At 37.6% G+C, this 25594-nt stretch overlaps 1 protein-coding gene across 2 annotated transcripts; it reads right to left on the reverse strand.

Annotated features, from left to right (window-relative positions):
- Positions 1–2509: 2509 nt before the first annotated feature.
- Positions 2510–9958, reverse strand: RB195_016303 (uncharacterized protein; the record flags this gene model as incomplete). 2 transcript variants are annotated; one of them, XM_064207398.1, is made up of 16 exons in its annotated part: positions 2510–2599; positions 3176–3289; positions 3371–3469; positions 4579–4670; positions 4733–4870; positions 4924–5064; positions 5138–5285; positions 6010–6168; positions 6291–6381; positions 6437–6526; positions 6628–6730; positions 7255–7423; positions 7479–7539; positions 7908–8032; positions 8452–8580; positions 9800–9958. In XM_064207398.1, the coding sequence occupies 16 exons, from the start codon at positions 9956–9958 to the stop codon at positions 2510–2512; spliced, it is 1908 nt and encodes a 635-aa protein (XP_064063278.1). The 2 variants fall into 2 exon arrangements, with proteins under 2 accessions (XP_064063278.1, XP_064063279.1); XM_064207397.1 differs by having other exon boundaries at positions 7908–8053.
- Positions 9959–25594: the final 15636 nt, after the last annotated feature.

The raw sequence follows: 25594 nt of genomic DNA on the forward strand, positions 1-25594 counted from the left end.
TTGATTTCATAACAAAAGTGCTCCAGGCACTTAAAGTTAGTGGTAGTTATCATCATACATAGGACAATGGTCACTTATCGTGACCTCACTTCAACTCAAGTAGTTATGGACGTGTTCTGGTTATAGTGGCTCTTGCTTGATATGTATTAGACATATACTTCGTCTTCGTTGGTACTGTGCGGTCGTCTGTGGCAATAAAGATTCACTGAACCACCTGTCATTCATTGGAACGATACGGGCCTAGATTTAAAGAGTCTCCGCATCCCTACACAGTAGTTATTACCGCGACCACTTCGCGTACGCGTGCGGGCCCCGTTTGGGAAAGATCTAGAACGGAGTTTGGAGTGTTATTTGTTCTGTCTTTGTTCACGATGAACAATAGGTAGTATGAATTGACGATTTTTTCATCGAAAGATTTATATTAAGAAAAGCTTGAGCTGTTGGATAGTGACTTTTAAGCTGGTTAGAGAACACGGAACTTGTGCCAGCTTTCATGTTAAAAGCATCACCCCACGAATCTGACATGATATGGATTTCTGATGGTCAAAGACTACAAGGGATCGTAGATTGCAGGAACGGGTGGTATTCCGCTCATTTCTTACTAATCGCCGTAAAAAACGGTAAGGAAGATGCGGCTTCCAGCGTACCGGGGCGCTGTTTTCCACGAGTTCTATTGGAGCGCGTCAGCCGCATCGTATCTTCGTGGCCGTTTTTTTCGGCAATTAGGAAGAAATGGACGAAATCACCTCCTCTCCTTAATCTACGATCCCGTATACGAATACTCCACCTGAAACCCGTACCACCCCAGATTCGTGGGGTGATGTCTTCAACACAATGCTGTGGAAGTATACGTAAAGCATGAGGTATCGGCAGTATTTCTCGGCATTTGCTTCCTTTGGCATTTGCGCGTACTAAGATACGATCGCGAACATCGATGAAAAGACATCTCCCGACGTGTGGACGAGCACTTTTCTGGGTCTTAGCTATCGATTGGAGAACGGATAGTGAAATTTTGAAATTGAACGTTTTATGCGATCATCTGCAATGTTCTAGTGCTTGCCCTTTTTTTCGCCTACAGTTGGTGCGCTGCAATCTCTTCCAGTTTGTTTCCGATGACGATCAGAGGTGAATTCGATAGGTTGGCGCAGAACAGACTATGCCGTGTATTAGTTGATGTTACTAATAAACGAAACCCTAAGAACAAAGACCATATGGATGAGCGCAGAAACTTCTATATGCTTAATGATATCTCGGCAGATTCATGGCAAGGCGTTGTGGATCGACATATAGCTGACAGTCAGTTTCTTATGTACTTAGAATCTTTCTGAAACAGGATAATGGTGCTGGAGAGTATGAAAAACCGGAATATGGGAAATTTCTCGGAGTCGTTTCATATACTCAACATCTCAACGGCATTTCTCTCATTGGAGGTTAGCAGAGAAAAAGAACCGATGCGAGAGAGGAAGAAAGAGCAGATGTGACGAAAAAAAAAGAGCTTCACTAATGCCATCTCTTCTTTCTGCATTCAAAATCTTTAGAAAAATGATCAGAGATGGGAGCATCTAATGTCAACCCATTTAATATAATCACTTTTATGGATGTTGTAAAATCCTGGGACACATGGAATCCTGGGACAGAAAAAAGTTAGAAAACGCGTCACTTCCAGAGTTTCATGTTCGTTGCAGGCGTGGAGAAGGCTCCATATGTACCATCGAGCTGTTGTTGATTGCGGTGAAGGTCAGACGCAATTTTGGAGCTAGGAGCTAGGGACTACCGTACTGGCACCAAAATAGCGACGATGTAGGAAGGCTGTAAGACCCCGCGTCACCAATCGACAACCAGTGCCTCTTATGTAGTCATATAAGTATTACTAATCACTCGTCAGTAATCTCAAGTGTGTATTTCAACCTCTTGCCATATTTGATCTCACGATTTATTAGAACACTCTCACAGGTGCCCTTACCCTCACAAATTATTCTGATCTTTTTGTTACCGGTTATTCAGATAAAGGAATATTACTCGGCTGTTCTGATTCTGAGAAGGAACGGTTTATACCGCACATATTTTTGCTGTGTAAAACTAGTTCGTGTTACCGAAGGTATGCAACCGCGCACCACTACCAGTAATCTACTTTCAGGCTGAAAGTGGCGTCAGGTCACGTCGTGAGGGGTGGAGCGCTATTATTGAACTGAGACTTATTGGTTTGGAAATGAAATGAATTGCTAGTGGACCTTGAGAGGGAGAATTTCCTTTGGTTAGATTGATTGCAAACCGCACGAGTAATTACCATAATCCACTTAACCGTTACGGTTTCTCCACCCTGGAGTTCCCTTTTACATTTTCTAATTTTGGATTTACACAAATCATATCATGATATTATTTTAATGGATATGTATATATGTTCGCATACGAACAAAGATCCTATAGTTATAAATAAGCTTCATCCATGTACTCGATCACATGCTCTCAAAGAAATCCATACGAGTTTAAATGCGGGGAAATATTTATATCACTGAGAAACACATTTATTTTCTTCGCCTTGAATAATGACGAATCCATAAATCAACAGGAATAGGACAAAGGTTACAGGATACATAACCTAAAGAATTGTGTGTATAATAGTGAACTTCTCTCTAGCTGTGTTGTTTTGAAAGAAATATCAAAAGCCTACTGTAACGGCGAAAATTTTGGATGAATGCTACACGTATTTTTGAAATGTAATTTTTGTGAAAAAAAATTCTAGGAAAATCAGCTGAAGAATTCAAACGAAACGCAAAGAAACGTTAAAAAAGTGTTGTTAAGAAGGGATTGGAAATAAGACGGGTTCCAATAAATTGCTCACCCAGAAAATGTTGATTCTGAAAAATTCACAAAAATAATACCACTACACTTTGTGTAAAGCAGATTATCGCGTTTTCGATCATCGAAAACAATCTCTTTTCGAAACTTCTAGCTTTCCACTTTATCTATGTTGAAGTATTATGGTTGGGTTCACAGCTACAGGTAATCACGGTCGTAACAAAAATTAGTGGTGATAAGGTGTAAACTATCACAACTAATTTTTAACTACTAATAACTACTACTAATAAATCTAGCTGGTCAAAAAGTCAAAAAACTTGAAATAATTTGTAGCAGAGAGTTGAAATAGCAGAAAATCACTTTCTCATTGAATCACCTTGCAAAAGTTGTCACAATCCCTTGCAATGCGATGATAACGGCGACTTCGCAACATCATGTACATTATCTTGTAGTTACTGTACTCGTCCACATTATTCTCGCATTTTCGTCTCTGTAATTGTAATTTCTGGTGTTAGCACCACTATTTTCGAAGAAGTACATTTCGAAACCACATAGAAATATGGAAGCTTACGATGGAGTTACTGTAATGTTCTAAGGAGATGACCAGAAGGGCTTGAAGCATCGTTATAAAGACGAATGTGGACGTGAATCCAAACCATATGTCGATTGCCTAAATAGCGAAGAAATAAAAATAAAATAATAAAATGAGAAAGAGAAATAAATAAGAATCTATTTGTGCTGTTCATTTCATATGTTTGGTCTCGGTCAGTGTCCAAAAGTAGTCTATTTACAATATGTCCTAAGGCTTTTATTCAGTTGTTCGCCGCATTTGGATCCACCTACCGGGTCCTGTATATAAAATATACGATATATCATGCAGTCGCGGTACAGTCGGCTCTAAAAGGATCTGAAGCTCGGCGAAGTTGCTTAGGCGGCTGCGCCCGAAGCGGCGCGGACGTAAGGCTGCCCTCAGAGTTCAGAGCCGCGCGGGCGGCGCGGTTAGGCGGCTCTGCGCTTCGATGCTTATTCCTGAACTCTGCGGGCAGCGTAGAGGCATCGAAATGCGACCATCGTTGATTTCACTCAGACTACAGCGATAAGTGCTGGCAACTAGGGTCCCCTCTGAACTGCAACCGCTTAGCCGTAGCCACTTACCTGACTGTAAGCAGCAGGTCGTTTTGACCCGACTATAAATTGGGTCATAAAAAGGGTAAAGGATAAAGTCACTGGCGTATCCACTCGGGATGCGCCAACGCGTTTTGCTGGAATTCGTAGTCGTTGGGGTTTTGGAACGCGTGTTGGCCTATACAATGACTTGCGGGGGCCAGCCGATGATCAAATCAGTGTTTTCTCCTCCCAGACGAGTCTGGTACCAAATGATAGGGTACCCTTGGGTCATAATGCGGGACCAAAAGGGCTCCGATTGCGGCGAAAGATGTACGGGCCGATCTTACGGGGCAAATAGTTGCATTCGAACAAAAAAGTGTTCAAGCATCGGCATCTGACCTCGTCCGCGTCAGTGCAGCGCAGCTATTTTCTAGCTTCCAACCCAGGACAGAGTTCAACAGAGGTCCCGCTGTGCTGTTGCCTAGTGTACGTGGAACAGGGACGCAATGTAACGCAATCGGGGATCGTAGTCGGATTTTTGAACCGGCTGTACACCTCTAAGTCAGTTTCCGATTTTCGTATATGTAGAATTTATTTGTTCAAATGGGAAGAAATTCACGTCCGATTAATCTAAATTCGAAGAGCCTCAAGGCTAGAATTACTTAGAATTACCTTTATGTAGGAAACCTTCGGCAGCTCCTCTTTTGCTGAGTTACCTTCAGCGCTAAGTGTAAGAAACACGGTGAGAGAAACGAATATTCTCCCTGAAATCATAAAATTATCATCTAAAGCTAGACAAGAAGATTGGTATGAAAGTAATCATAACCTTCTACAAATTCTTCCGGTAACCAGGGGCTAATCCAGGAGAACAGCACGCAAATCATAGTAGGGATATATGTTTGTGCAATATGAAAACCGAGTTGTCGTTGCAAGAAGAACTGAGCTTCCAAACATGAATAGTTCCCTAAAAGAGTTCAGTAGAGGAACATTACACGGTGATATTAGCTGTTATTGGACCTGATTTTCTTTTTCCATCACATTTTTTGGCCTTAACGTCAATCAGCGATAGCTCAGGGATTTCCAGGTCACGATTTAGCTGAATCGCATTTTCTTTGTCGGAAAACCACACAAATTCGACCGAATCAGATGTAAACCCTACTGAAAAAGACATATGAATTATGGATCATGGATGTTCCTGTGTAAAAATTAATTTTGCATGAAGAAAACCCACATGAGCTGATTTTAAGTGAACAGGCCGGTTTGTCGTGTGGATATTTGCAGAGCACAATTTTTGCCGCTGTTGGTTTCAGATAAATTCTGATGTCCATAAAAACTTCACCTCCAGGAAATATGTACATGTAGAAATTGAGGTAGGTGACCTGTGTAACTATAACTACATATTTATAGTAGGGGTAAAACGACATGAAGCACGGTGCAGCGGTTGCTCTCGAAGCGGTGGGGTGGATCGTAACGGTTAGGATGGAGGAGGGACCCATGGCAGCACCATTTGGCAGCGATGGTCCCACAGCGATTCCAACTCCCTTCTCCATCGCACCGATTCGAGTGCGGCCGCCTACTCAATTCCAGAAAATTCGAGCTTCAGGTAGTCCATAGAACCGACTATAGAACCATGTTTTTCAAGAACTCTCTTTCTCAAAAAGCGTGGTACTGTGTTTGAAAACTAGAAAAAAGTATAGAAAAGGAAAATGAATGAAGAAATGGAAAGACCAAAAGTTTGTTGAAGTTAACTAATCTTTTAGTGGCCGCATTACGGTCATTGCCACGCCGTTGCACCGATCAACAACAAAGAATGCATTCTTCGATAGGAATTAGATTTTCCCATTTTTTTCATCCATACAGTAAGATCGTAAAACGAAAATCAACGTAAAAAATTTCATTTCAAAAAATAGAGAAAAATAATTCAAAGCAAAGATTTTGACATGCGATTTCCCCATCGCGGCCTTTATCTGCCAGAACACTGATCCTCTGATGGATGTTATAATTTCTGTAGGTTGTTACTATTTTCACCGTAACAGCGACGCAATATCCGTAACACTGCGGTTGAGTAAAGGAATATTTCAAGAACTATGCATATGTGTTCACCTTGTGAAATCGTGCTGCTTTAGCATTTGTAAAAATAGGATCTGGTCGCCATAATTTTTTCAAAAAAGTGAATTCATTGACAAGCACTGGACGACTTGAGCCGTGCTTTAATCTGGGATCATACCAAGCCATACGAAGCCAAGTGTCAACGGAATAGTCCTGCAAGAGTTCTTTAACATACATATTAAGAGGCCTATGTAGACCCGAGGTCCTTAAGATTTTTGCAAAAAAAAGGTACCTAGGAAGAAGAATGAACAAAATACAACAGTTCAAAATCTAACCATTGTCGATAATTCAAAATTGCTTATTGATTCGATTTGCAGTCCAATTTTCACAGTGACTTTGTCGCCAACGAAAAGGACAGGAGGAGTCCTAATTCCAATCGGTTAGACGCAATATTTATGGAATAGAAATTCCTTGGAAGTACCTTGAGTCATATTTTACAAGTTTTAAAAGTGGAAGTAGACGGGTGGATGGAAATGGTCGCTTTGAAGCAATGTCGTTCTCATTGAAACTTCTGCAATAACAAAAAAAAACATGATAATATAGAACATGAATGTGAGAACAAAAAGATACATGTGGAAAAAAAAGGAAAACAGGAAAAGTAGGAAAGTACACCTTAAAATTGAGTCCAAATGATCTGGATTTCTAAATGGTTCCATAAATTCGTCGATATTGGCTCCTAACGGGCTGAAGTCGAAGGCTAATGTACCATATTTCTCTAAAATATGGAACTTCTCATGGTCTGTTAATAAGAGAATTTTTTTCTCATTTTTTCTCAAACATCTTTTTTTTCTCTTTTTTCTATTTACTTCTTAATTTATTATTTATCATCGTTATTATTTAATATTTCAATTATTATTTATTTTATTATTTTAATATTTCTTTTTTTCAAATATTTATTCAGTGAGTTGATTCTCGATGTTTCCAAGGTGCATTGTTTTGATGGCATCGATTAGCCTTTAGAGGTATTCAATGGATTCTTCTGTTTTTTTTTTGTAGAACTGTCATTTATAAAAAAAATACGTCCTTAGTTTTCCTTTAAAATCAGGTTTTCAGGCATCCACTTGTAGAGGATCGGTACTTATGTTTGTTTGAGCTACCGCGTTGCACATTCGGCTAGGAGGTACTATATATATAAGGCCGAATAACTATAAGCTGTTCCGGATGTTGTTTACTTGTTTACTGCAGAAGCTACGAACTACGCTGTATCTCTATGCTAAAAAATTTCAGTTGTAGCGTAACCTGTGTAATATTGTAGATCCTCGTCCACATCCACTGAGCTTGATCCATTACAAACTTTATCAGCGACGATCGCAACAGATTGATGGATTTCAAAAAGTTTCTCGTCTAATCCCAGCCCTTTTTCCACATTTGTCTGCGAATCGTTTACATAAATTATTTGTGATTCTGTCTGCAAATATATTTGTTTGTTGTGTACCTATACGAAGGAAAAATGTTCGGTATACCTCAGCTAAGTTTATCGATCTCTGCAGCTTCCCGACATCATCCTCTACAACAATTTCGTTCCTGAATCGGTGATGCACAGAAAAGAAAGCTTGCAAATAAAGCAGAGATAATTTAGTATGATTCCATAAATAATTCCATAATTTTATAATTCTTTTAATGTAATTCCACTGCAAATCGCGCAAATTTAGTGGATTAATTCTTTATGATTCTTCATAATTAGAGTCTGTGGTTTTAAGGGAGTGTAATGTTGCCCTGCAATCCAAATTTCTTTTTTCTGCACCCTTTCAACTTTTTTTAAAAGTGATGGAAGATGTGAAAAATCCTTGCTTATATAGCTTATCGAACTTTCGATAGCAAAAAACGATGAGGTTTAGGATTTGTGCAGCTATTTAGAGGGCAAAAATAATGAAACAATGCTTTAAACTCACAAAAATTCTTCTGATTCACGACGGGAATTGTCCTGCATACAAAGACTTTCGACGTTAAGATGGAATCTCTTGGCAGCCGCTTGGCTAGCTATTCGCAATACTCGAGGATGAAGCCGGCACACATTCTCAAAATCTATTTCTACTTCCTGAAAAATCTCTAAAAGATGAACAATGGGAAAAAATATCATTGGAATCTGTCGAAATCCTAGCATGACCATAATCTCTTGTTCTTATATAATGAGTTTTCTTTTTAACGTTTTTGTCGCGTCGTTATAGTAGTGCTGACATGATTTCAGTTCACACCAAAAGTTTTGGTCCACTAGTCATCGCATCGCGCCTGTCACGTGCCATACACCCGATCGATATTAAAAGCCAAATTAGCATTTTGACAACATTGTAACGACAAACTTCCCTTTCGACGAACTTTACTGTCTCAATTACGATACGGGAGCGAAACGGAGAGGAGCGCATCATGGGAGAAATAGTCGTGACGCGGTAACCAACGGAACAAAAATTCTGGATGAAACTCTATATGTATACTCACTGTGAAGTTTTTCAGAATTTCATGGGGAAGATGGTATTTTTCGGCTTCGTTCTTGTCCTTGACCCAAACTTTATGACGTCTGTACGCCAGTAGATCAATGTCTGCACTCGTCAGATCAATGATGGTACTCTGAAAGAAGGGAAGATTGGAAAATTAAGTTCATGAAGGTGACTATTGCAACAATTTTTTTCTAAGAAATATCTCTCCAATGGCAGCCATGTTCTTCATTTTATTGGATTAAAAATGGAATTACAAATAAAAAATGGCTTTAAGAATTTGAATGCGAATGTCCGAAATCCAAGAAATTCCATCGTTCGTCTCGCAGTTGAACTAAAACTTAACTTTTATTTTTATTATTGGTTATTTGTTGCATTATTTATTATTGATTGCTATTTTTACACATGTATATTTATTATTATTCATTATTTTATTTGTTTATTTACTCCATATTCATTTTTTATTTTATTTTATGTAAACACGATTCATCTTGTGATATACATCTTCCAGTTTTAGGTGTCTTGTGAGTTCAATGTAGATTGATGTTGAAAAAAGTGAAAATCTAAAAAGTTTGGATAAATATTATTTTAGCTTTTATCCTATGTTTATTTTACTGATAATTTTCTATTTTTATTTTAATTTAACTTTTCAAATTAAGAATTGGAAGCAAAATTAGATCCGTGAATTATTTTGGGGTTCTGAATTTAGGATTGAAGCTATTATTTAGGTGACTTGGTGTAAGACGAAGATAAACGGACGTATTAATGGTAAAAAAAATTAAAAATAATGGATAACCGGTAGTCTATAATAAAATGAAGTTGTGCGCTTGTCTTTTCCGAATTTATTCAACATTTTATGGATTTTTCCAACCAGTAATGAGCTCAAGTGAATGCTGAGAAATGAGAAAACGATAGTGGTATTGAATAATGAGGGTATAAATAATAATAATAATATAATAACGGTGTGAAAAGAATATAAATATAAATAAATTTAAATATATATATAAAATAAATAATATAATAACGGTGCAAAAAGACCTATTTTTTCCTCGTTCACAAAGTCCCTACTGCCATGAAGTTCTGCTTCATTCGTAGGACATGATCCCCTTTACCATCGTATTCGTCGCTGTTGATAAATATGGGGTTCTACGAGTGCTGGTGGGTAGTGACGTACTGTCATCAATCACTAGCGAAATGTGCTCGCCAGCGAGCGCCCCCCGTTCGTTGAGCTTTTGTTACCGGGCGTTAGCAATTATGGAACGTTCCCGAATAATACCACGAATATTGTGCAGCGGAATTTTTCCTATTGATTTTTTTGGAGGAATTTATCCGATGCGCACCGATGAACCGACCTGTGTTTTCCACCATAGCTGCCATGCTCTACATTGTGGATGTTCACTTGTGGCTAATCCTACATCTTCTGCTTGATAGGTTGTGGATATCGTTAGTAGTTGAGCATAATTGTAGTTGAGTAGGAGGAGGAGTGGAATAAGGAGTTGGGGAGGTCTCATCGAGACATTTGTGTGGTCGGCGGCGATGGCTCTGATGATGTGATGATCGGCGCAATTCTGCCGTCCGTGTGATTTTCGTTTTCGGAACCTGTTTCTTGCGCGTTAATATCAGGGAAAGATTGAACAACGGAACACGTACGCACATTTAGTAACGATTCACTTGTTTGTTTTTTTTTCCAGAAATTACTGCCATACACTTTGTTTCTTTGAGTTTTTTGAACTTGAACCGTGGAGAATGGAAGAATCACTTGGTTGTTTACTTTTCACGCTCGATTGACAAACAAAGATCACAGACTCTTCTCTTCTCGCCTTATCTCTAGAGAGATCACGACGAAGCAATGTAGTCACGCATCGTTGCACTTTTGATGTTTTCTCCATCTTTCATAATTAGCATCACTCTCTCTCCCTCTCTCTCTTCCTCCTTCTTCTCTTCTTTAGCCATGTCCTTCCTTAATGGAATCAAAGCCGGATTTGCTCCGTTGTTTCTATTTATGCCATTCTGGATGAAATTTCTCAATCCTATACACTTTCGAAAGATTCTCAATTGTACTAAGTTCCTGAAATCTAGTAAAGAATAAAGTAAAATCCATTATTTTCTGTTCCTCTCAGGGAAAATGAAACTGTATCAGTTTAAGACCTAAAATTAACTCCTGGTGAGTGCCTTGGTTCATTCTCCTGTAAAGATGGAATGTGAGCCAAAAAAAAAGCGTAACCTAATCTCTTACTACTCGTTTTCGCTTCAGGATTTCAAGAGCGTGAATTATATGGGATATTACTGTAACCAAACACAAAACAATTTAGGTTTTTGCTAGAATACGTGTCGATATTCGTGTAGATCTTAAATAAATTCACTCTCTAATCGATAGATGGCAAAATATTCAATATTCCTTCAACGTCAACGTACCTCATGGAAATTCAAATATTATAAAAACAAATTTAAGCACACAGAGAAATCTGCTTTACAAATCTTAATCGTGTTGATTTCTGATCCTTTTTTGTTTTAGTATCTGATGATCTACCCCCACCCCCTATGTTGACTTAATACTTTAAATCCTACTAATTTACTTTAATTTAAATCCTAAATTTAACACTCTTAATATTCTCACAAACTTTATGGATGCAACAATCAATTTCGGTCATAATTTTTGAATTTTTTCCAAAATTTCTATTCCCGCCCAAATCATCGCAATTTCCGTGTGACCTCTCTGGACTCGAGAGGCCTTGGTACTCTGTTCCGGTAAGCTATGACATTAATGTCTCGCACATTTGGCGGACGTATGTTTTCCGTTCCATGTGCATTTATTTCCGAAGAATCTGTCATAGTCTGGAACCTTCTGTCGTAGTCTGGAACCTAAAATTATTTCAATTCTTCTGTGTTTCGTTACATTCAACGTTGTTTATTATGAAGCGTATAACATGTTTTCATTACATTGCACTATGCGTGACTAAATTATTGTTTATTGTTTATTGTAGAGCATCCGGATTCAAAATTTCAACAACAAATCCATGTGTATTTTCTTGAATTTAGAATGTTATTTCTAGGAAATTTTCTATTGGAAGGTAAAATGAATTCATGGTGCCGTATTGATTTTTTTTACCAACGCAGTTAAAGTTCAGTTCTACCGTTGACTACTATCCTTGATATCAATTGCTCTTGATCTACACTCCATTAAACTTCCTTGCTAGACTTAAGGCATGGTCTAATCTTTGTTCAATTCTAGAATGCCGTTAGTCGATTTTTAACTTAGTTTTTAAATTTTTATGTGGTTTACAAAGAAAGGAGGGATTTATTTTCTACTGCCGTTAGTGATGATTTTTCGTGGATGCCATAGTGATGGGTTCGTCACCGTCCCTAACTATCCACAAGCAACAGTCTTGAGCTTCAGTTTCTACTTTGATCCCATCTTTAAGGGTTGTTTATTCAGTCATTGTTTCCTTTTAGACTTTTATTGTTGTTTGTCACTATTTTGCTCTGATTTAATAGAACACTCTCGAAGATTCTCGCGACTACAATCTGAAAATAAGAAAAAATGAATGAAAAAAGTGAAAATTGAATTTGAAAATGAAAACCTCATCATTGAAGGCTATAGTAGACTAAAGAATGGTATCACTACCAATATTTTCGCATAGACACATCCAGTACGGATCCAACACATCTTCCCGGGGCTTCCGCAACGAGGAGAAATTCGACGACCTCAGATTGTACAAGTTCTCTTACTTTCACCCGGCACTTTTCCTCGCCAACTTCGGAGAATCGGAGAAACCTCCAACCAACGCGAATAAATGATGAATTGAGGAGTTAAACTTGTAATTCGGGCTTTTTTTTCTGATGAGGCGAGCAGAGTTTCAGCGAAAATCCGCTCGTGCGATAGCGCCTGCAGTTCCGAACGAATTCATCTGTTTCTGGGAAGTGAGTCTTTTCGTCATCCAACATTCGGCTCTTCAGTTCTCCAATACTTGAAGCAATCTTTTCAAACTTCTGCAATGTCTTTTGTTCAAGTATGAATATTTTTATAAGGAATTTGTGTAAATAAATGGTCAGGGAAAATTTGCTGTAATTTATGCCTTCGCATAATTTATAAATCATTTGTTTCAGCGGATCGGAACAACAAAAAGAAGACGTTTCTGCAAATTTTGCTAAATTTTAAATTAAATTGATAATTAATTCAGTTGAAGTTGTTTTGGAGATGAATGGATGTTTCCTTGTAGTATTTCGTTTCGCTTTTGTTCAAGATCATCCACATTTTTCGAGCGGTTTTCGAAATATTTGGAAAAGTAGGACAATTCTCCTGGGAAAAGGACATTTTTGGGAAATTTAACAGATGAACAGAAGTTCCAAAATACCTTTAATTTCGGAAATCAGGGTATTGTTGCAAAAGAGGTGATAAATACTTTGCTATAGCTACAAATGTGCAAATTAACCTTGGAAAATTAAAAAAAGGAGTCCCTCTGGTTTCTTCAAATGTACGTTTAATATGTAATTAAAAGATTTCTTAAGACTTGCATAGGAAATCTGGAGGTGTTACGGAAGTTGATCCTTGCTTTTTTTTTTTCCTTTCTTATCTTTTGTTGTAAGAGATTTTTTTCTCCCATATCTCTATTGTGTGGATTTAATGACATATTTACACATCTATTGAAGAAATAACAATTCCTGAATGATAAGAAGCAGACTAGGAAGCGCTACGTGCGGAAATTGTGTGGGAAAAAATTAAAATTAAAATTAAAATTTGAAACAGAAAGAAGTACACGAGGTGCCCTGAAAGCGACAAAATTTGAATGCGTTGTTTTTGTAATTGAAACGTGCCTATCATTGCTTCGATTATGTTTTGTAAGGAATTTGATGGAATGTTTTGGGGGTCGCGAGATTACACTTTTTATAAAAATGGCAGCATCGACCCAAAGACCGGCTACGCTAGCAATTCTCCACTTTCAGCGGTGGACACGTTTACGTTGAGCGTGTTTTGGTGGCGACAGAAAAAAAAATTATCTTTCCATATTTTCCACCATTTTGAACTCCGTCTATGGATTTTTCTTTGTTCACCATAGTTTTCTTGACAAGAGTTGCAATCGTTTTCCTCTTCATCCACAAAAGGTCAATCATTTCTATCGTTTTTCTTGCAGAAAAATGCTGCCAATTACAGTACTTTCAGTAAGAAATTTGGATTATTTATATTGTTATATAAATGCACTATGTTAAATACATATTTTCATAAATTATACTATATATTACATTATTATATTATTTTAGATCTTTATACATACTTTAATTATTTATTTATTTTAGTAATTCTTTGAGAAATACCAACAGTTTTCTCTAAACGCTATGAAAATGTGTTGTTGTAGAGGAAATAAATCATTTTATGGTTTTTTCGCGAAAACGATCCCAACTCTGCGAATATAATTTGGAATTTTGGATGTTCTTTCTGTTTAATATTGCAATTCGCATCCGGTTCCATGCTGCTTTTACTGATGCAAATTTTTGCAGTTCGAGTTGTGGAAAAGTTGCAAAATTAGGTTTTATTTGGCGACTGTTATATCATAATCGAAATGATTAATTATTAGTGAATTGTACCATTTTTCTGGACGAAGTGTAGTGGTAAAACTTCTCCCCATTTCTCTGTTTAAGAGTTCGAAATCGTAAATAGTTGTCGAACCACATTCGTCGTGGTCCTTCACGTTGGAGGCAGGTGAATATTTTTTTAGTTTGTAAATGAGCAAGTTTTTTTTATCTATTATACATATTTTTGCTGTATATGTTAATCTATGATTCCTTACAGATTACGATTTTCGTTTCATTTTAAAATTAAGTTCCGTGACTTTTTTTACAGTAACCAAAATTCAAATGAAATTTCATCAAAAAATAATCACGTACATCCAAAAACCGCAATTCGTATGTTAAGGAAATAGTAAATTTCGAGGTGTCCATTTCAAAATTAGGTAGTTCTTAGTTGCTTTTTCTAAGATCTAGACATAGCATTCGGTAATCTCTTTTGTTTCGGTAAGTTAACCAAGTTATAAGGTAAATAAGTGTCTTAGTGGCTTTGTGGAGTTTCCGCCTAAGTAATTAGTTCCTACGACTCATAGGTGCCCTCGAGTAAATGTATTTGGTCTTAGAGGCTAAATTTGACCTTAATGAGCTTCGAATGAGCAGCGGTGGATAAATGATTTAAACCTAAATCGTCTACAGGGCGAGTGTAGCGCAAATGGTAAGAGATTCTGCTGTGGCTGCACGATCGATCGGAAGTTCGAATCCACCTAAGTGCTATCCAAGCCTTTCACCCCTCCCGAGGGTGGATAAAATGGAATCAAACTTATCTGGGAGGATAAAAACGCTAACTTGACCCATTGGGTACACCCCGCAAGCCTCTGTATAGGCTAGTTCTACGTTCCACATAAGCCTCAGGTGATCCTGAATTGAAGTGAACATGATGGTGCATCCCAAGCGGATTGATTGAAGCCAGATACTTTATCCTTATCCTTTTAGATCATTTACTGTCTTGGATGTTTTGGGGTTAACTAGCTTAAGGTGGATTTGGAAACTAGAAGGGAAGGAAGGAAATTGAAAGATTGTTCCAGTGTTGGGTTTTTCCGAGCACTTTTAAACCTCTGATGGTGACCGCTGCGTTGAAAAGACAGGTCAATAACAGGGTTGTCTGCCTTATGGCTTGGTGCTTTCCGCACTAAGGAAGGTAATTATCTTCCTGTAATGTAAGAAGGGGTATTAGTAGCAGAAAAAAGAAGGGTTTAAAAATGGGGCAAGGGTTTAAAAAAAAAAAAAAAAGTGAGGCCCTATATAAAACGGTTGTTTGTAATTGGTAGACCTTTGAAGTGGAATTTCGATGAAATTTCTCCGTAAAAACCCAGGTTATCTATATAATCCGTCGCAGACGTTAATCTAGCGGCGATTAGGGCCACAACTGATAATCATATGTCAAATTTGATGGCATATTTCGAATAAATGGCGTCCTTCGAACACCCGAGAAATTTCCGAGGATTATTGATAACGGTGGTGATAAGATTATTCTAAACCGATAAACCAATTCCAAGTGGTAATCGAGCCGCCCGCAACCAAAATCGTCACCATACTGTATTTGATTAACCTTTTGAGCCTCTCCAGCTCGTTAAAGGGTAGAAAATTGAGGGTATTGATGAGATTTAATCCCTGATAGATGTAATTATCCGAAGAAAAGCTTTCGAGGAGCTAAAGCCACTAAGAGATGAATCGTGATCTCCATTAAACTAGTTTGGTTACTCATCCTTAAATGCAGTCAACAAGACTTTATGGATTGCTGTCAACCCTTGGCGTAAGTTGAATGGAGAGGAAAGAGAGGGGATTTTCCTTCGTTATCCTTCATTGGAAAACGGAGAAAACTCATTACCTACAGTAGCACGTTTGTTTTTTTTTTTTTGAAAAGTCATTTGTTCCATAATTTGACGTCGGAATGGGGATGTACATATCGAATGACACAGTAGTTACAATTTCGATTTCGAACCAATTCGCTCCACCACACTGAAAATGATAACAGGCCGATAAGGGGGTGAAACTGATAATGGAACTCCAGGAAGTTCATGAAAATCCATTGCTACATCCACAGCACATGAAAACTTCCACAGCTTATGAAAGTTCATGAAAATCCACAGCTACATCCATTGCCTATACCATCGCTTCTGTATTATTTGGTTTTAAACAAGTGCAATACTTCGTTGAAAATTTGTAAATTTTGTTTTGGGAAGAAACGATAGAATTTTTTTAACATGGAGTTGATTCCAGGAAAAATTCGCCTTGTTTTCCTAATATTTTCGTGGTATTGCTTCTTATCCCAGAGGAAAGTTCTTTGACAAAAAAAAAAATAACAACCCGATTTCCATTTTCATGCTATCACATGTTCATGGTAACAGTTTTGCACTATCACACGAAGAAAATAGGATTTTTTAAAATAGGAAATGGATGCCTAAACGTCATTGTAGAAAATTGGCCGACATGGCTTCGCCAGAAAAAAATGGTTATGCGGCCGCGGATATCTTGGCCACTTTTTCACAATGACGTTCAAATAAAAATCATTTGCAGAAGATTTTGGTACGATAAATACGGTAGAAGTCCACGATTTATTTCTTCTTTTATTTTTATTTTCTCTAGTCAACACGTAAATTTGAGGGGGCAAAAACAAAGATATGGATCAGTGTGGTAAATTCTATGTATACCCATGGAAGGGAATTTCTGCTGATGGGGATTTCCCTGGGGAGAGGACATTGGATGTGAGTGGAAGTGAGTGGACAAAAGCGAATAGAAATAACCGAATCGCTCTCGGTTTTCGTGATGATCGTGCGAATTTTTCACACTTTTCACACTCGTCCGAACCACTTGAATTCGTTCGCAAACATTCTTCAAACATCATCAGCTCCATACAGCTGCTTTTAGTTCCAATTATCTGCCTGTCGGTGATGTCCTATCCTCTAATTTTTCCTTCTTTTTTTCCTGGGAAAAAGGCGCCGTTCTTGATTGTCCTAATCAAAAGCTAATTTTACCTTTCTCAATGTAAAATTATTAGAATATGATGATTAAAGGAAACTGCTGTGCTCAGTAAAGGTGCGACCAAATATTAAGCAATTCAGGCAAACTGTTCTCATATGAAAATGATAATTCAAAAAATAAAATTATTATTTTAAAAATAAGCGAGTAAATAATCATAAAAACCAATAAAAATACAAAATTCTTGCTTTTCTAGTTTTTTGTCCTAATAAACTCATAAGCTCCGACCTCTTCTCGTTGATGCTGTCTCCGACCTCTTCTCCTTACGATTTCACTATGCTTTACCTTTTCTTATTTCGAATTTCTGAGAATAAATGTGAATTTCTATCTTTTTGAGTCCTGGCGAAGGCCAGAAATCATTCCAGAATCACACAAAGTGTGGAGAAGCTACAATTCGATGGTCTCGTTACTGTTACTGCACTATTACTAGTAATACTTATAACAATAATAATATTAGCAATGATAATTATTACTATTTTATATATTTATATTACTAATAGTAGTATTTTTCATTAATGTTAGTCTTTTTTTTTCTGGAAGAAGTCCACTTCTTTAGTACATAATATTTTTCTTTTCATTGCACCTACAAAAAAGGGAAAACGACGGTTCTTACCGTTTGTACGGTTTCTGGGATGTGAGAGCGACGCCTGAAATGACTACCGATAATTGCCGTTCGACCTCTTCCTGAGTTCTTTTCATCGGCCTTTTTTTGAGTCAGGGTGTAATTTAGTTCCTTTTTTTGTCGTGTCTGAAATGTACCCAGCTATAGCAGAATCGTTGGGTTCCTCTAGATTCGTATGTTTGACATGGGGGGAGGGAACTTGACACGCGACATTTTGTTGGATACGGTCAAAATAAACGTGTGTTCGATGGTTTTTGGTATTCCTGGACCCGGACGAGTGCCTGGTGATTGATAGCGTGAAGTAAAATTGTATTTCTGTTGATTTACTTTGTTTTAAACCGTACTAATATGGTAAGATAGAAGAATTAGAGAGGTTCTTATGATCGACAACGTCTCCTGGATCCTTATTAACAGGTCCTGAGAACTACGTAGTAGACGAAATTGGCGTACGTTTTATGGCTAGATCGAAGGAATATAATAAGATCATCCGACAATAATCTCTTTTTATTATTCTTTTTTACTTTTATTTTTTTATTTTATATTATATATATTTCATTTATTAATAACATATTTTAATATATTTCATATTTTTTTTTACTAATTTTATTTTATTTATTAACGATATATTTTAATATATTTCATTTTTTTTTACCAATTTTATTTCATTTTGTCACTTTTTTTCGTTTATTTTATTTTTTTTACTCTTTCTTCCCTCTATTTCTTCTCTCTTGCCCACTACATCAACGTCAAAATAAAAGTGTAATAAAATAATAAATAATGTAAAAATAAAGTAATCCCCTCTACACGGCACGGGAACGGAAGAACTTTTAGTGAACTTAGAATTGTTAAACTTTTTTGGGAGGAAGTCAGTGAGGTTTGAAGCAGGAGAGGTCTTCGAATTTAGATAAAAATCTATAATCTATTTGTACTTTATGCACGGGGCGAGCACAACTATCAATTCCTTTCACTATTATCTCAATGTCAGTGCCCAGTCGGGGTGTCCCGCCGTGAAAATATGCACGTGTTTGCAGACACTCCCATTCCTTCAAATATCCAAAACCGGAAGCGGGAATTTTGCAACCGGAGAACCTCTTCCTAAATAAATTCATCGTTTCCGAGATATTCAAGTCTTCTCGCCACTAAGAATGAATCCTAGGATTTTTGTAGGACATACGGATGTGTCGATACGTGTAGGAACGTCGTACGTTTGTTCTTCTAGTAGCAGTCCATCGTGCACACGATGGGCTGGTCTCTTCCGGAACGGCGGGCCGGAGAATCGTTGTTCGTTGTTCGCTTACTTGTCTTCAAGGGGGTCCTTCGCAGTGCACATACGCATCCACCCTCTTGATTGCGCTGCGTTACGGCGATGATCTATCGTCGTCGCTCGTCGCGTCTCCTCGTCACGACCGCGTTATGTTTTCGTTTCGGTTGACCTTACGCGATCCTCCCCCAACCCTCCACTATTCACACAACGTTCTCATCCTCGAGCCGATACGGACGCCCAACACGTGAATCGAGTGGCATACCTCCATGCATAATGATCGTTTTCCACTCGAAACCGTCCTCCTTTCATCATCTCGCATCTTCAGACAAATTAGGACATTTCACTATGTCGGCGGTTTATGTCTCTGTCTAATCCGAATCGTTCACGGATCAATCTTGTTGTTCATGTCCCGGTTGACGCCCGACACCTTCTTGCTCTGTTGTTGCTTGTACGAATACGATTGTTAATCATTAGAAAAACTTTGAACAGTACTTTATATTCATTATTTAATTTTCATTATTTTGATTTTCTGATTTCATTATTTAAACGTTCTTTTGTGCTTCGTACTGGACCCCGGGACCCCAATTTGAAGTTCCACAAGTCCTTTTACTTTTTAATTTTATTTCTATTCCCTCACACGGTTTTCTGGCAGAACAATACTTCACAAGCAAAAAAATCCCTTTAGGTTTTTTTCTTTTAAATAAGTATTATATAGCTTATTCATGTAGTCTTCAATTTAAAGTTTAATTTTAAGTTAATTTAAAGGGTTTAATTTAAAGTTTCCTAAATTGCTTTTTCTTGATGTGTTAGCTTTGATTTATTAAATTTAATTCACAAAAAAAAACAATAAAATTGAAAGAGTAGAATTTAAATAAAATAAAATAAAATAAAATTTAAAATTACTGATAAATTATTATTGAATATGTCTTGGCTTCTCGATTAAGTACTTAAGAGTGGATTGGTACAAACTTCGATTCTTGACTGATATTTCATATTTATTCCTATTTAGCCGTGAAATGTCCTATTTTTACTTGTCAGGTGGTTCTTCTTTGCTTGTTCCAACTCCATGTTCTTCTGTAATTTCACTATTCTTTGCCTTTTTTTCCATAATTTTTCGAACCATGCTTTTTCTACATTTTTCTGCCATGAATAATGAGAAAAAACTTCTGAAAACTGTGGTCATCATCCCTTTTTACATTACATATACTACCCATTCCGTTAATTTATCGTATCCATCTTGAATCCATTCCAGCATTCAATGGGAAGTTGTTTTTCAGAAAAATAAAGGAGAATAGAAAATAAAGAAGAAAAATAAAGAAAAATCCTTCAAAAATTAAACGGAGAGGTGTTGCAGAAATCGCACTTGTAAGTCACAGATATTTTTATTTCGCGTTCAAAGTTTTACGTTTTTCTTTTCGGAAGTCACAGCGTTGATCTGAGCGCACTTTCAGAACGGATGGATTGTTTTTTGCACATTAACGTTTGCAATATTTACACAATTGTCCTTTTTCCAGCAAACAACGTTCATCTTCCTGTTCGCATCTCTTTTCTGCACTGTTATCTTGAAAGATACCGGTTTTCTAATTACACGTTCCAGTACTTGAAAAAATAAAAGGTCATCTACTTAAGTACAAGTGTAAGAATTTTTGAAAAAAAAAAAAACTTCTTGGAGATATTTAATTTAATTGGATGTTCCTCTTTACTCCTTTCATATATTCCTTCTTTTTACTGTATAATACAGTCAAAGTCTCGTGTCTTTGCGCTAAGAAATAATTTTATAATTTTTTTTCGGTCCAAGGACCCCATATTCAGACAATATAGACGCTAGGTCTTATACAGATTGGTTTAGGGGCTAAACTTTGAAATTATGGTAATATTTAAACGCTTCGCTGCTTTTGTTTTATGTTTATTTTTTTAGTCGTTTAGGGTAAAAATCGTATTTTTTGAAGCGATTTTTTTGCTTTGCATACTCGAGTGTGTGAATAAACGAAATAATTTGTTGTGTTGCGATCTATGCGTTCTACCAGAGGCGTTACCGTTCTGGGATGCCCCTTTTACGCAACGCTTGTAGGTCTGACCAACAGTCCCTCAAAAAACGATTTGTGGTGTAATATCGCGTGAGCGGTTACGTACAAGTGTCGTTGTAGAGGCAGAAGTGGCCGAGTTAAAGGCATCACCCCGCGAATTTGAGGTGATGCAGATTTCAGGTGGAGTATTCGTATACGGGATGGGAGACTACGGAGAGGGGCGTGATTCCGTCCATTTCTTCCTAATTGCCGTAAAAAACGGCTCGGAAGATGCGGCGCCGCACAAGGCTGGCGCGCTCCAGTCGAACTCCCTGTAGAAAATAGTGCGCCAAAACGCCTGAACCCGTATCTTCCGGGCCGTTTTTTACGGCAATTAGGAAGAAATGGACGGAATCATCCCCCTCTCCGTAGTCTCCCATCCCGTATACGAATACTCCACCTGAAATCTGCGCCACCTCAGATTCGTGGGGTGATGCCTGCAAGTAATTACCTCAGGGCGTAGTCACCTAAGATTCGTCGAAGGTCCACGCGTAGGAAAAATGGACGCGGCACGGCAATGATCGTTAATATTTAACCGGTTTGTATGAAGGTAGGCCCGAATCGTGTGGATTAGGATTTTGACCGTGATGTCAATGGGGGCAGAAGTCAGCGGCAGCAAGCAGTTCGAGACCAGTTTTCTTCGCCGCATCGCTCTTCACATTTGAATAAATTCATAATAGAATTTTCTCGAAAAACCCTCTTCTTAAGTGGCAGGGAATTATCTCGAGGATTTCAATTCTTTTGCAGAGAGAAAAAAAATCGACGGATATATTTGTATGGAACTCACAAAAACTCATTTAAGCGGAATCTATCTGGTTAATATTCGTATAAATTAGGAATTTTTGCATTTTTACTGTCATTGTTTGATTTTAATTTCTATTATTTTATTTTTTCTCGTGGAAAGCTTCTAAATAAATCTATCTTGGAGCAATTTTTCGGTTTTTGCATAATTTGTAGTATTCAAATATGACAGTGAAATATGGGGCATGATCAAAAATCGCCGACCTACGTGTTGCGTTCCGTTGTGTCGCGTGTCTGCGTTAGTCACGCGGCGGCGGGACACTCCCTTAACCTGTCACCTGCAATGATACGCAACGAAAAAAAAAAACCGTCTGCAGCATTTGATGTCATAGAAAATCCATTTCTGCAAAGAAAAAACTATATGGAACGATTTATTCTCGTAAAAAATTCCTTACGCCAAATTGCACCATAAATCAACACGTTTAAATCGAATTGAAGAATATTCGTGCGATAGAACAGGTGTTGAAAATTCACATTTTTGTTGGGGTTTTGAAGTCCTGTGCGAGTGGCAGTGAGATAACAGACATTTTTTTTGATTCGATCTAAGGTATGTTATTAAGTACTTATCCATTGCTCTTAATTATGCATTAAGGTTTTTTTTCTCAAATAATTCGGTTAAGAGGACTTTTCAGCTATCCAAAAAATTCATTCTGTTTTTTCTTCTTCTTCTGTTCTTCCCTTGTTCTTCCAGTTTTCTGCTCAAAATAGCTAGCACTTTGATTTATTCGGAACTTTGCTCGATATCAGTCAGTCGAGTACGGTATTTAGTGTCGAATAATGGTATTATTGTTTAGTCCTCTCAGCAATTCGCATGGGGTAACGAGGGTCCCGTCTCGGTCCCAAGCGCTAGCTCTACCGCAACGCTTCGAGCACAGCCGCTCACGCAACCGCATCCATCTACGACCACTTTTGACTCGTCTGTACAGCAAATTATTCTGAAAAATGGAAATAATAGTAAAAACAAATATTTTTTAAAAATATTTTGAGATATTGTGCAATATTGCGTAAGTTTCCTCGAACAAGGTTGTGCAGATTCTAATCGCGTTTTTTCGTGACTACACGGGATTTCTCCATGACTACACGGATATGAAACGGTTTTTATCATTGGGCGATCACTGTAGCTGACCGGATTAAAGGAGTGCCCGGTAGCGTTTCTTAAACAGACACACTACAATGAATCATAGCACAGAGATCAGGGATTTTTTTGCTATGATCTGATAATTTTTCTTCTCGAGACCAACACTTCTTAAATAAACATTTAATAAATAAATTTATTGCTTTAAAAAGTTCTGAGGTGTTTTCTTTTAATTTTTCAACGTTCACTCCCCGACTTAAATATTTGTGTTGATGAAATTTTTTACATTATTTGAACATGGATATGTACATATTTGATCAGTCAGTCGGCCAAACGTCTACATTTTATTTACTTCCTCTGTTCCGTTAGCTCCACGAAGAGAAAAAAATTTGTTTACCCTGGGATCGCAAGAATTTTCGGTGTATATATTTACAAAGTGTTCATTGCTCTCTTTTAATATTCCTGTGAAATTCATGTTAGATTTTGACGAAGTGCAAGCGTAGGACAAAAAACAATGGAATAGGTGAAAAAAATGAAAAGATAAAATCGTTTTGCACCAGTTTTTTTTTAGCACAGTTCCCTTTGGTTATTTGCAGCAAAGAAAGAAAAGCAGTTGTCCCTGCTTGTCACGTCCTCTTTAGGTCTTTTTTTATTTCTCTAGTACCTAGTAGTAATAATAATAACAATAATAGTAAATATGTACTTAATATATGATAAGAATAGTTGAACAAAAATGTAGGAAGAAAACTTGAGGGAAAAAGTTGTAAATTTTCGAAAGTGCGCGCCTAGATACGTGAATGCAGAAATTTTGTTATTCATAGCTTTTTTACGATATTTAGAACGGCAAAACGTATTCACGGTTGTGCGACAAATCCCGCATCGTCTAGAATTTTTTCGTCTTAAAATTTCTTTCCACTACTATCCACGACCCAATTTCTTTTCGACGCAATACACTTCCATGGTTTCTTTTGAAATTTTTCGTGGTAATGTGAGATACGAAGCGGCTGTCCTCTTTCTTTTTTCATTCTTTTTCCTATCTTTCTTATTTGATGCCTGAAATTTGTTGGTGTTAAGAGGAGAAGAAAAAGAAGAAGAAGAAGAGGTTTCTCTGCGTGTGAGTGTGTGAGGGAGAATATTTTCCGAACCTCCCGAACGCTTGTGGAGTGTCGGGAAGGGTGGTCGGTGGGTCGGCGGCGGCGGCGGTGGCGGTGGTGATCAACGCGGCCTCCCACCACTGGTCCACGCATCGATCGGTGGGTGCTATTCCTGGTGTGGGGACGGATGGAGGTCGGCTAATTGCCACAACGACTAATTATCGTGTGCTAAGCCGGAAAATTGCTGGTCGTTATGGCTTTACCTCACCGGTCACCAGCTAATTTTTCTTTTTCCACGTTCTCCGTTGCTAATTTTCGCGCCAATGACATCTTCATACGGACGTATCGATGACGATCGATTGTTGTTTGTGGATTGGTATCGTTTTAAGCTTCTTGGTTATTCTTTTGTGTGCGTATGTTTATGTGATTGTTGAGAATATGATGAGTTTTTCGTTCTTTCCTATGATTTATGATTTCCTTACATTCGTCTAGTTCTCACCTTTTTTCACCTTGTTCCACACGCTTTTCAAAACAGAATGTTGTTTTTGTCCCGGTCTTCATCATTAATCAATGGGGACGTGATTTTTTTCGACCCGGGATGATTCATGTGTTTGAATGTTATCACTATCTTATTGCTCTGTTAATTGCTTGTTTTTGTCAAAGATGTGATTCCGAAATTCTCATTCAGTCCCGTTGATTTCGAGTTTGGTGTGATTTTTCATTCAAAATTCCATAACTAGAGGAAGAAACGTCTTTTCTTTAAATTATTGTATATGGGGATCCTTCTGGGCAGCTTTTCATTGGACTAGATTGTATGCGCACAGTTTAATTACTTTAGAAAACAATATTGTAAGAGAGAAGAAGAAATGAGTGGGGAAGTTTTCTGTACTTCGCTGACACTTTATAAACCATTATTTTGTCTCAAAGAAAATTGAACATTTAAGCTTTAACCCATTGTAGTTTTCAATTCAAAATTTAGGAGTTAGGAATCCTTGATGTATTGACAAGCAGCTTTGCGCCGATGCTAACCGTAACGGGCTAACTCGAAAATGGGCGGGAGCCTCACCGCATTCGTGTCACTCAGTTTCATTCATTTCTGCTTGTGATTGCATTTCAGGCACATTATTTAGTTTATTAAAAGAATCGTGTAAAATCAGTAACCGGCTAATTTTCGTGAATTTTTCTTTGGCTGTCTTTTCCGTACAGGTTGGCAAGAGGTGTGTCAATATTTTCGCAGTTCTGCTCGTGCTGCTGCGTCTTCTGTAAAACTCGTGAGACATTTTCTATAGTTGTTTAAATTATGTACACTTTCCTTTTCGAAATCTTTTCAAAAACGATTAAAATGGAAAACGATAGTTCTATTTGTTCATTGTGTGCACTTGAGATGCATTATTGTCATATCTGGGACGAATACGATAGCTTTTTATGTTCTCGCTATATTCAGGCAATATTTTATGCTGTGCACTTTCTCGTGCTTGTTATGGTTTGAAAACTGAAGTGTCGCTAAGATTTTTGAGAGGTTTTTTCTTTGAAGTTTTTTTTTAAAATTAAAGTGTTTCGATGCAAGCAGAGCCTAGCGCACGTATGTTTGGTGAATAAGATTGGCATCGATTGAAAAGTGATGCTCCTTACGCTCAATGCGTATAGTAACTGTTCATTCCTCTCAGCAAGAATTCTTGGTAGA

Source organism: Necator americanus, chromosome V (genome assembly GCF_031761385.1).
Source record: "Necator americanus strain Aroian chromosome V, whole genome shotgun sequence".
NCBI lineage: Eukaryota > Metazoa > Nematoda > Chromadorea > Rhabditida > Ancylostomatidae > Necator > Necator americanus.